At 40.5% G+C, this 13451-nt stretch overlaps 1 protein-coding gene across 1 annotated transcript in view; it reads right to left on the bottom strand.

The window, feature by feature from the left end:
* DOCK11 (dedicator of cytokinesis 11) overlaps nt 1–13451 on the bottom strand; it is a 199379-nt gene that overhangs the window by 35869 nt on the left and 150059 nt on the right. Inside the window, exons 40-42 of the mRNA XM_080653538.1 lie at nt 12375–12512; nt 6921–7103; nt 2860–2973 (exon numbers count right to left, since the gene is read on the bottom strand). Coding sequence (XP_080509664.1) covers nt 2860–2973; nt 6921–7103; nt 12375–12512 — 435 coding nt within the window. The remainder of the gene's footprint in view (nt 1–2859; nt 2974–6920; nt 7104–12374; nt 12513–13451) is intronic.

Below are 13451 nucleotides of genomic sequence, written 5' to 3'. Positions count from 1 at the left end.
ACTTTTATGTAACATGGAATTAAGGATGGTAACAACTCCTAGAGTATGAGTAAAAGATCATAAATGACAGAAGCCGTTTCTGTGTTCATGGGATTAGTTGGAGCATATACTTATCTCCTGGGGAACCAGTAGAACTGGCTGGAAAGCAAACTTTCCCAGCCTGACAGTGTTTTGTTTTGTTTTTCCTTTTCTCCAGTCTAAGCAATGTTCCTGTGGGAATATTTTTTGCTACATAGATCTACATGTCGCAAACATCAAGGATACTATGACTGTGAGCTTTATTTTTTTCAGATTTTAAACAATATTGTCCAATTATGTTGGAAGATGACCTTTCCCAAGAATGGAGATGATTCCTCTGGGAAGAAAATTTATTTATTGGCAAAAGGTTCCTCTTCCCTTGTACACATATAGCACTGAAGATCAGAACCTGCTTTCTGTGCAACAAATGAATTTTGACAATGGTATAGGTTTTAAGCATATAGATAAGAAAGAGGAATGCAGTTCAGGGTCTTTGGGAGTGCCAATAAGTATCTATGGCAAACCTGACAAACTAATCCAAAAGAATATATACATGCTTATGCTCATAGCAGCATTATTTACAACAGCCAGGATTTGGAAGCAGCCCAAGTGGCCATCAGTAGATGAGTGGATAAAAAAGCGGTGGTACTTTTACACAATGGAATACTACTCAATCGTAAAAAAGAAGGAAAACTTACCTTTTGCAACAGCGTGGATGGTCCTGGAGAGTATTATGCTAAGTGAAATAAGCCAGTCAGACAAATACAAGTGCCATATGATTTCACTTATATGTGAAATCTAATGAATAAAATAAACTAACACAGTAGAGACAGACTCACGGATACAGAGAACAGACTGACAGCTGTCAGAGGGGAGGGGTTTGTGGGCTGGGTGAGAAGGGTGAAGGGATTAAACAAAGAAAAAAAAGGGAAGACTCACGTACATAGACAACATTACGGTGACTGCCAGAGGGAAGGGGGCTGTGGGAGAAGTAGAAGATGGAAAGGGGAGATAAATGGTGATGGAAAGAGACTTGACTTGGGGTAATAAACACACAATACAATATATACAGATGATATGTTGTAAAATTATATACCTGAAACCTGTATAATTTTATTAACCAATGCCACCCCAATAAATTCAATTAAAAAAAGGAAAAAAAATTATCTATGGCAAGCCACAATCAGTTAACCGATGATTCTTAAAACTCATCCTATCTAATAAAGAGGGAATATGGTAATTGACCCTCACAACGTCACAAAGATGGTGGTGCCCACAGCCAATAAGGAGGGAATATGCTCACTGACTGCCCCGCCCTCAAAGATGGTGGCGCCCACAGCCAATAAGGAGGGAATATGCTAATTGAATGCCCCGCCCTCAAACATGGTGATGCCCACAGCCACAAGATGGTGGCGCCCAGTCCCCTTAGCCCCGCTGGGGTGGCAGGTGCGTGGCAAGGCCGCCAGGCCTGCCCCTGTCTCTGGAGTCCCCCAGTCCCCTCAGCCCCCCAGCCACCCAGGGCCAGCCTGAGGCACAGGCAAGCCTTGGATGGTGGCTGCTCAGCTAACGCCCAAGGCACAGGTAAGCCTCAGATGTCAGCTGCCCAACCACCCAGGGCCGGCCCAAGGCACAGACAAGCCTCGGATGGCGGCTGCCCAGCTGCCCAGGGCCGCCCAAGGCTCAGGTACCCAGGGCTGGCCGAGTCTTGTGGTGCTGGCAGTGGCAGCAGCAGAGGTGTGATGGGGCGTCACCTTCCCCTGGTTGCCAGGTCGCCTCCTGCCCCTGAGGGCTTCCGGACTGTGAGAAAGGGCAGGCCAGGTTGAGGGACCCCCCCTCCAGTGCATGATTTTTCATGCACCGGGCCTCTAGTCAGATAATAAATCCCTTCTGTGCAGTTCCTCATCTGTTGGCAATGGATCAGGCAGCTGTTAACTGCTCTAAGAAGTGAGATTTTGTGAAATTTCAAACTCAGTGCTTAATTAATCAATATGGTAAATAGTTAATGACTGTTAAGGATCCATTTATATTCAGAGTAAGTTTAGAAATCAAGACCAGAAAAATATTCAGATCCTACTAGCCATAACAACTGTGCATACACAATATAGTCAATTGTCCATTCATTCAACTAACATTGATTATCTGCTATGTACCGGGCAGTTTTCTAGGTGCTAGAGATACAGTGGTGTACAAGACAAAGCCTGGAATAATGAAGCTTACATTCTCTACACTCTATTTTTTAAAAAATATATTTTTATTGATTTCAGAGAGGAAGGGAGAGGGAGAGAGAGATAGAAGCATCAATGATGAGAGAGAATCATTGATTGGCTGCCTCCTGCATGCCCCCTACTGGGGACTGAGCCTGCAACCTAGGCATGTGCCCTTGACAGGAATCAAACCTGGGACCCTTCAGCCCGCAGGCCGATGCTCTATCCAGTGAGCCAAACTGGCTAGGACTATACACTATTTTACTGAAAGTCATGAACCTGCCCTAGTCAGTTTTCTCAGTGGTTAGAGCATTGGCCCAACTGAAGGGTCACAGGTTCAATTCTGATCAAGGGCACATGCCTCTGTTGCAGGCTCAATCCTAGGCCCCAGTTGGGGCATGAGCAGGAGAAAACCAATCTATGTGTTTCTCTCACATCGGTGTTTCTCTCTGTCTCTCCCCCTCCCTTCCACTCTCTCTGAAAATCAATGGAAAAAATATCCTCAGGTGACGATTAACAACAATAATAACAACAACAACAAAGTAAGTCATGGACCCAATAACAGTTTAACTCTAGGAGTGTAAACTTTTCTGACAGTGAAGGTGCTTCTAATTTATTACTTGAAGTGAGAACATACCTTCATAGGTCTGTCACTGTTAGCAAAATTATTGATAATGAATAAAGACTCCTGAAATCTTGATCCTCCGCTTAGTGCTACATCAGCTATCAGCTGACTTACAGCAATTATTATCTGTGGGAAAGAGCAAACATTGTTTTTCAATTGTCTTTTGAACAAATGCTATTTACTTTCATCATTGTATAAGCCCATAAGCACTCATATGAAATGTTTCTTTTAAAGATTCTACACAGTTCCACCATAATCTACTTTCTTCAGACATGAGGAATTTAAAATCTTTTACGGAAATAGCAACTTCAAAGGCTCCAATTTCCAATTTTATTGGGACTTTTCTTGATTAGATGTGAAACTTTTTTCTAAGCTCATGGTACAGCTAGATCCAAAACTGTTTCATAATAGTGAACTGAAAACAACGGTGGGTCAGGTCTCCATTTTGAACATGCTTGCTAGGTAGCAGCTATGGCAAAGTTGGGAATAAATGACATTTTTTTCTTTGATTTCTCATTCCTTTTCGCTGGTCTATTTTAGTGTCCTGAACTTCCAACTCCAGCACCTCAGCTCCCTTTTTTGTTTCTTTTTTTCTTTTTTTCCCTTATTTGTTTCTGACTAGCACCTACCTAGTTAAGACAGCCCTACATGTAATGCCTTTGATGGTGCTTTTTAATCTCTCAGGATCCCTTTGAGGAATGCCTAAATGATTCATGGTAAGGTGTTAATGGCTGGATGCTTTACCTCTGGTCTTGGGAAGCAGGAGCTATGATTGCAGGCTCTAGAATCAAACTGCTGCAGATGCAAATCTTGACTTTATCAATTATTCACTGTGGGGCTTTAGAAAATCTATTTAACCTTCCATTCCTCACTTTCCTTAATTGTAATATTGTTATGAAATGTTCTGAGGATTAAAGAGGTCATAATCATAATAATACTAGTTAACTCTTTTTTGAGCACTAACTATGTGCCAAACATGGTTACAAGTCTTCATACTTATTAATTCGTTTACATTTGAATAACGGGCTTGAGAGAACTAATGGTATGACCCAGAAGAACATACCCTAATGGGTAATTTCAGGCATACTGGAACACTAATTGCAGAAATGTTTTGGGGAAAGATGGTATTCAAATGATACCTCATATAAAGGTGAATTATAAAGGCCCTTACATATAACCCAGCCCCTAACATAGCAGATTTTTTACAGAAAGAATGCACTTCCATCGGATTTCCACATTACTGATAACATTTCTAAAAACCTGATATGGCTGTTTCCCCATTTATAACCCATTTCCAATAAACAACTGCAATGGCACCATGGCAGTGAAGATACAAATATAACCAAAAGTTTCCCATACTACAAAGAGGTCTACTAAGCTAAGAAGTCCCAATTGTGTTTTAGTTCAAAGCAGTTTCATCAAATAAGCAGAAAAATATGGAAATGTTGAATAACAACTACCATGTACTGAGTATCTATTACATGCCAGTCATTGTGCCTGGCACTACAAACACTTTATTTTTATCCCTCATGACAGCCCTGCAAGGTGAAATATATTTGGCCTCATTTTACAGATGAGGCAAATAGTTAAGACAGATTGATACACTTGTCTAGGGTCACATAGTAAGTAGCCGAGCTACGATTAAGCCCAGGTAGGTCTAATTCCAAAGTTCATTCTTTCCACTACACCTTGAAACTTCTCTCATGTTTTACTTACTGGTCATACTGGAAAGTGAAACACACAAACAGTATTATTACCTACTATATAATCTATTTATATAAAGAGGTAATATGCAAATTAGCCGAGACACTGTAACGTCATGACTGCTCAGGAGCAGGCTGTGCGCACAGGTGGGTGGGAGGGGACTGCGTGCGCAGTGAGGCAAGCCATGGATGGTGCAGGCCCACAGACAACAGGGCCTGCCAGCTGCTGCGGTGGTGAGCAGGCCCTGTGAGCAGGCCCACAGAGAACAACCCTGTTCTCTGTGGGCCTGCCAGCCGCACGCGCCAGCAGTCCTGCCTCTGCATGTGAGCTGCAGAGGAAACACCTTTTCTGACCGCTCATTGGCTAAGCTCCCTGTATGCTGCCACTCACAGTGTTCTTGGTAACTTGGGTAATAAGAATCCAAGAAGGTGATCTAGGGTTTTTCCACCACACTCCTGGAGGAAAAATCAAAGGTCTGCTACTGGAGGGGCTAAGAAATGTCATATCCTGCCCTAGCCAGTTTGGCTCAGTGGATAGAGCCTCGGCCTGCTCACCACAGGGTCCGGGTTTGATTCTGGTCAAGGGCATGTACCGATGTTGCAGGCTTCTCCCTGGCTGGGGCCCAGGTCAGGACTCATGCAAGAGGCAACCAATCGAAGTGTCCCTCTCACACTGATGTTTCTCTCTGTCTTTTGCTCTCTCTTCCACGCTCTCTAAAATTCAATGGAAAAATATCCTCAGGTGAGGATAAAAAAAAAGAAAAGAAAGAAAGAAATGTCATATCTTATGAAAGAGACATCTTGAAAATGCCTAAAGAAAGTTGTCATTTTTTCATGGTGAAGGGACTGGAGTCCGTGTTGATGACAACACCTTGGTGGCTGCAGTGGCTGGCAGTGGCAGCAGCAGTGGGGTGATGGAGGTGGCGCCTTCCCCTGATCACCCGGTCGCCTCCCGCAGAGGGAGGCCAGACTCCCGCAGAGGGAGGCCAGATGTCCGTCAGTAGGACATCCCCTGAGGGCTCCCGGATTGGAGACGGTGCAGGTCAGGCTGAGGGACGCCCCCCCCCCCCCCGTGCCGTGCACGAATTTCATGCACCAGGCCTCTAGTATTTAATAAGTGTCTTGTTTGTTATTTAAGCATCTCATTTAATCCTCACAACAATTGTATGAGGCAGGCACAAATATTTACCACTATTTTACATATGAAAAAACTGAGGCACCGACACACTAAGGAAGTAACTTTCTCAAGGTCATACGGTGTGTGACCCTAGTCCTGGAACCTGAACTAGGGTCTAGCTCATAACACCTATGCTCTAGAATAGTGCTTTCCAATAGAAATATGAAGTGAACCATGCATGTAATTTTAAATTGTCTAGTAGCTGCATTAAAAAGTAAAAAGAGCCCTGCTGGTGTGGCTCAATTGGTTGAGTGTCATTCCATAAACCAAGAGGTCGCAGGTTTGATTCCCCATCAGGGCACATGCCTGGGTTGTGGGCTCATCCCCAGTAGGGGGCATGCAGGAGGCAGACAATCCATGTATCTTTCTCATGGATGTTTCGATCTCTCTCTCCCTCTCCCTGTCTCTATCTCTAAAAAATCAATTAAAAAAGTAAAAAGACACAGGTAAATTTAACAGTTCACTTTAACCAATATATCCAAAATACCATTTCAACATATTGTAAATATAAAACAATTGAGACATTTCACTCTTTTTGGTATTTAGTCTTCAAAAGCCAAATTTAGGGCACATCTCAATTCAGACTAGTTACATTTCAAGTACTAAATGGCCACATGTGGCTAACAGCTATTGTATTGGACTGGGTAGCTCTAGCTCTTGATCTAGAGCAGTGGTTCCCAATCTTTTTTGGCCATGCCCCACCTAAGCATCTCTAAAATCCTGATGTCCCCCATGCCCTGTGACATATAATTTTTATTATTCAAAAAGTGAACTCCTAGTCACATGGAGAAAGCCTAAAGGTCATTAACTTGGTCTAAACAAGCTGCCAAAGAACATGGCATCCATGAAAGAGAAAAATAAAAGAAGGAAAGGACAGTTAAAGTACTGAGGAAGAAATCACTAAGAAATTGTTTAAAAATATATAAAGTGATATGAAAAATTAGCAAATAAAGTTTAAAAACATATAATAGAGAACTGAAATATGTAAATATGTCACAATATATATTTCTATACTGTATATGAGGCCCCTATAACCATAAGAAATGCAAAAAAATCACTGTTAATAACTCATTCTCAAATTGCTCCCCCTTAAAAATCAAATTGCCCCCTGTGGGCCGGTGCCTCACACTGAGAACCACTGATCTAGAGGCTAAAGACTGAATTGAAGAAAAGGAGCTTTGATTTTCACTGACCTGCAGATGTGTTCTCAGAAAGGTTTTTCTTTTGGTATATTCAAAGTTGTTTCTCATCAGAAGATACAAAAGTGCAGATGCTTCATTCCTGGTTGAGCTAATCTTCGAGGTACAGCACTTTAAAACCTCATAGCAAAATGCAGCACACATGTTTACCCTTCCTTTGAAAAAGGCTGAGGGAAACTAAAGAACAAAACATAAATAAGTATCTGAAAACCCAATCATAAAAATAAATCAACTATCAAATGCCAACTATATTCTCACCTAAATCTATACTAAGTGCCTTGAAGATACATAATGAACTTAAGATTAGGGCTCTGCTCTAGAAAACATGAACTAGTTAAATACACAAAGGCCAGCATGTGTCAATGACAAAACAACTCAAGTCAGTACACAAGTCATTACAAAAATGTGAGGTACTAACAATAAATGGTACAGACTGGGAAGAACTCATCATGATCTGGAAAAAACTGATAAGTAGGTTCTTGATAATATGTGTTAACTTAATGAATGACTGAAATGATGAATGATTGATGAGTCTCGATCTGACCCTTAAAAATGGGAAGGACAATCTGCATTACTTACTCTTCTGCTTTATATTTAAACAGTTTCTTATACTATGAACTTCCAAATGCTGAGAAAATTATAGTGGGAATCTATTGAGCAAGTTGACCTTTTAACAAAACGGGGTATAGATGAAGTGTAGATACACAAACACATGTGTCCTTTACTCATAAACAGTGTTAATTAAGATAAATTTTTGAGCCTGGCCAGTGTTGCTCAGTGGTTGAGTATCAACATATGAACCAAGAGGTCCTCAGTTGGGCACATGCCAGGGTTGCAGGCTCGATTGCCAGTAGGGGGCGTGCAGGAGGCAGCTAATCGGTGATTCTCTCTCATTGATGTTTCTATCTCTCTATCCCTCTCCCTTCCTCTCTCTCTCTAAAATCAATAAAAAGAACATAAGATACACTTTACATAGGGAAATTAGTCAACATTATCATAACAACTTTGGTGACAGATGGTTAAGAGACTTATTGTGGTGATCACATCTAAGGAATGTGTCAAATCACTATGCTGTACACCTGAAAATAATATAATATAGTATGTCAACTATACTTTAAAAAGATATATATTGGCATAAAGAGTACAAAAGTGGCTGTCTAAACAGTCAAGTGGCTGTTACTTTGAGAATGTATTCAGTCTGCTTTGTGGAAGATAAAATATTCATATAACATAGGCTTGTTATAATCTCTCATGCTTACATGTCTAGGCAAGCAAGGAGTAAGCTGCTGCAGGGTACACAATGGATGTTTTTCAGGGAATGTGAAGCTAGAGGGCCAACCTTTTCAAAATAACATCTTGGGAATCTTGAATATAAAACCATGTTGTAGGAATCGACCTTCTTTACATCACATTAAGACCAAGTGTAATACTATGCAGATATGAATGTTTAATAAATGTTTTCTGATTGGCTGCCTGGAAATCTCACCAACAGGTTCACCAGATGAAAACAAACCTTGCTGGACAAGATATTCTAGTATGAAAATGAAAATAGAAGTGTATGAGAGGGCATAGCTGTAATGTAGTTAATTCATTATATTAAATAATCTACCCACGTCATTTCTCTTGAGTGGGCAATGGCCAAAATCAATGGTGACTTCCTGTCAATTCCAATGGACTTCCTTTCCCCCTTATCTTATTAGAACACTCTGTATCTCATAATAATGTTGACACTGTTTTCTCTTTTGGCTTCCATGATAGCCTTCTTTCTTCCTACTTCTGTGACTGCTTCCTTTCATCTCTTCTACAGATTTCTCTTCTAACCCCTTCCATGTTGTTTTTCTCCAATGTACTAATCTTGACCTATTTTTTGTTCTTCCTCTATATACACTCCAGGAGAAATTAAATCATTCCCATGGCTTCAACTACAGTGAAGTTACTACACTCATGCTGATGATCTCCCTAGTTCACTATGCTCCAGCTAAACTGGGCCTTTCAGTCCCCAGAATTTCAAGCTCTTTCCCAACTCTGGGCCTTTGCATATGCATGTTCTTCTAGAGTGTTCTTCCTTGAGCTTTTCAAATGGCTGGCCCCTTTTCATATTTTGTGTCTCATTTTAAAAATGTGACAAACCTATCTAAAGTAAGGAATCCGTCACAAATCATTATTCTCTATCATAGCACCTTGGTTCCTTTCTAGAAATGATCATAATTACTATTTTATTTACTTGTTTATTTTGTCCCCCCCTCCAACCTGTACTGAGAGCTTTATGAAAGCAAGACTATTCTTCTTTTATCTCTACCACTAGAGGCCCGGTGCATGAAATTCGTGCTCTGGGGTGGGGGGTGTCCCTCAGCCCAGCCTGCACCCTCTCCAATCTGGGACCCCTCAGGGGATGTCCGACTGCCGCTTTTGTATCTAAAGCGGCAGTCGGACATCCCTCTCACAATCTGGGACTGCTGGCTCCCAACCGCTCACCTGCCTGCCTGATTGCCCCTAACCGCTTCTGCCTGCCAACCTGATCACCCCTAACCACTCCCTTGCCAGCCTGATCGATGCCTAATTGCTCCCCTGCTGGCCTGATTGCCCCCAACTGCCCTCCCCTGCCAGCCCAGTTGCCCCCAACTGCCCTCCCCTGCTGGCCCGGTCGCCCCTAACTGCCCTCCCCTGCAGGCCTGGTTGCCCCCAACTGCCCTCCCCTGCAGGCCTGGTTCCCCCCAACTGCCCTCCCCTGCTGGCCTGGTCACCCCCAACTGCCCTCCCCTGCAGGCCTGGTTGCCTCCAACTGCCCTCCCCTGCAGGCTTGGTCACCCCCAACTGCCCTCCCCTGCTGGCCTGGTCACCCACAACTGCCCTCCCCTGCCGGCCATCTTGTGACCACATGGGGATGGCCATCTTATGCGAGGGTGTGATGGTCAATTTGCATATTACCTCTTTATTATATAGGATTGTATCTCCAGTATCTACTACAGTGCTGGGCAGACAGAAGGTGTTCAATAAATATAGTATGGGTGAATATATGGATGACGACTTCTCAAGTTTACTAGTAGCTCTCTAACTCAGATCTCTCTCCAGAGCAAAGATCTATATATCCAATTGTCAATCTTATCAGCTCTAACTGCATATCCTTGAGGCACTCTAAACTCAACAGGCCCACAAAACAGAACTCATTATCTTTTATCCCCAAAGGTGGTCTTTTGTCTACATTTTATATTAGCCACCATGACCCACTAAAGAATCCCTAAATTGATGACCAAATCCTATAAATTCTATATCCTTACCATGTCTAATATCTGCCTTTGACTCTCCATTTCCACTGCCACTGCCTTACTTTAGGCCCTCATTTTTATCTAGCCCATTACAAGTCTCCTTACTGCCTTTAGTATCATCATCAATCCATCTTCCACACTATTTTTTTTCTACTGATTAAGGTATTACATATGTGTCCTTATTCCCCCATTGCCCCCCCACACTGCGTTTTAGAGATTTTTCCCAGTTCACACCAACTTTCTGTTAATATTGTACAAAACTAATTGTGTTACTTCGATACTCCCCAATGTGTGAAAGATGAAGTCTAACTCCTAAGATGAGTACACATTCATCTGGTGCACATTTTCCTCTTCATCCCATTTCTTGCAGAGTCCATGCTAACTCCTAGCTCCACAGTTTCAGAGGAACTTTGGCTAAATTAGAGTGTTTCCTCTCCTTCTCTGTTCACCCTCTGTTCTCTGTATAGACTTCTTTTATCCTAATGGTATTTGTGCATGTGGATGTATGTGTGGGGGGGGGGGATGGGTGTGCACAAGCAGACACAATACTGGACCATATCCCCAACACAGTGTCTAACACCAGTAACAACCTACCCAGTAATTGTTAAATAAACTATTTTTTAATCTCTTTCCCTTAGTTTCTTATAAGATGCTTATAGTGAACTCGGTTTTCCATTTATTTATTTATTCACAAATTGTATTAAATAACAATTAAAAAAACCTTCAAATCTACCTAATCTCTATTATCAATTAAATGCAATAAATAATGATGACAAAAAAGTTTTCCATGCTTAGTTATCCTATTATACAAATCAATTAATTGAATTTCTTTATCTTGTTAAAGTTACACATACCAGAGAGGAAGGCCTGAACCGTGCCTTTCCATAATTTTAACTCCATCTTGGTTTATGATGCTTTTTATTACATTTAAAAGCTATCAGAAGCAGACCAGAAATAAATCTTTGCTATCTATTTCAGTCATATTTATTCCTAAAAGTCTAGCCTGAGGTTTTTTTAAAATGAGGTAAAGCCTGAAAATTTACAGCCCACAGATACAATTAGCATTGAAAGGAAGGGCCCATTTATTTGACCCTATACTGAGTGTCTCTCTCCCTCCCTCCACGCTCCCTTCTACCCTCTCTAAAAAAGTCAATGGGAAAAATATCTTCAGGTGAGGATTTAAAAAAAAGATATTAATACCCTGTTAATTTAAAAATGCTTTTAACCTAGATTTTTTTGTTATTAATTCACTGTTGTTGTTTTTTGTTAATCCTCACCAGAGGATATTTTTTCCATTGACTTTCAGAGAGAGTGGAATGGGGGTGAGAGAGAGAGAGACAGAGAGAAACATAGATGTGAGAGAGACACATCAATTGGTTGCCTCCCATACACACCCAGATCAGGCAAGGGATCAAAATGGCAACCCAGGTACGTGCCCTTGACTGGGAATCAAACCCGCAACCCTTCAGCCCGAGGGCCAATGCTCTAACCACTGAGCACACTGGCCAGGGCAATCCACCGTTATTTTTAACAAATTTTAGTGAATAGGCCATACATTGAAAAAAACACTAGTAATTTTACCGACATAAATAAATATATTTACAACTATAGTCTACATATTTAAATCCAGGAGTCACACTGCTCGTAAACAATGTTCAGTGAATAATCAGCATGTGATCACACCACATGGCGCATGGTAAATGGTTCTGTTGTAGAATGGCGTGACTTTCTGCAGCAGTTTTGCAGGCAGATGTTCCCACTTTCGCTAAGCCATGCCGTGTGCATTTGTTTACTCAAGGTGACTGGTGAATGCATGCATTTACTAGACCTATCCAGTATAAATTTAAAATTACATTAATACATATAGAAAACTTTTCTGTGAAATTAAAACTTTTCATATATACTTAATTTTAATTACACAGACGTGTCTACTTAAGTAAAAACAGGTAAACTAATTTGTCAAATTTTTAACATATGCATTCAGAAAACCTACTTTATTACATAACAGACTTTCAGCTTTAACAGAAACCCCCTCGCCTGAATTAGTCTGTTATATGGAGGTTTTACTGTACTGACTTAATGGGTTTAGTGTCTGAGGTTTGTAGATGTCATAACAATAATCCTTTCTTTCTTGCCATGAAGCAAGCCCACTAGCAGCTAGCTATAAAGCTTTTGTCCTTACCTTACTGATGAAAGCTCGCAATGAAGCAAATACATGTTTCAGCGACACCTCAGATTGTCCATTTTTAAGAAAAGCAAGATGAATATCAAATACTTTTTTCATTAATGGGTTGTGGCCATCATTATTTAAAAGTTGACTCTAAAAAACATGAAAATAAATATATTTTGCAGAAAGTTTATGCTACCCCTACTTAGAATGAGAGATCTGACTTACCAATACCTGTTTATCAATCCATGTCTGAAAATTTCAGAAAAACAAAGTGTTTAAAATATCTGTGCCATCTTTCAACTTGGAAATCTCAAAATACTACATAAACTTCATCTATACTTGCTTCCATCGTTTTATACATAAGATGAAAAAAATATTTTTCCAATGTAACACACCAAATACAGAACTAGTATGGGAAGAGTAATTTCTATTAACCTAGCCAAATTTAAAATAAATGGATATAAGTGTATTTCTCTGAGAAAGACTAAATAATGTAAGAATTAAGGAAAATATCAATCATATTTTAAAAGTCTATTATCTAATTTGAAGTAGGTTTAGTATAAGATATGTTTAGTCATTGGTGAAAAATTAAACCCTCTATGAGTAGAGGTAATAACAGGTATCACAATTGAACAGACCATATAAATTGTTTAAATGCTCCTTGTAAAGAGACATAAATGAAACAATAAATTGTAGAGAAATATCTATTGGTTTATGAACCTTTTTTAAAAAAGCATTGGTTAACTTCTCCAGCCCTATTCTCCTATCCCTCAAAAAACCAGCAGGTTACAACTTGGCCAAAAACAACAACAACAAAAAAACCCACAAAATAATATTCAGAGTTTTGACAAATCTAATGGTAACTTCAACAGCCACAATCCATGAAGGGTGTTAGATTTTTCTGGCTCTTTCCTTAGTCTATTTCCAAGCATGATATATGGTTAGAAGCATAGACCCTTGTGATAATTGGTCTAGATCTGAATCCTGAGTCTGCCACTGATCAGCTGTATGACATTAAACTCCCTGTGAGCCTGTTTGCTCATTTTTAAATGGGAATAATAGTATCTATATCATAAAGCCATATGAAGA

This window comes from Plecotus auritus (assembly GCF_963455305.1).
Source record: "Plecotus auritus genome assembly, chromosome: X".
NCBI classification, from domain to species: Eukaryota; Metazoa; Chordata; class Mammalia; order Chiroptera; family Vespertilionidae; genus Plecotus; species Plecotus auritus.
Note: the sequence above shows the minus strand (reverse complement) of the source record. Positions and strands in the feature narration are given on the sequence as shown.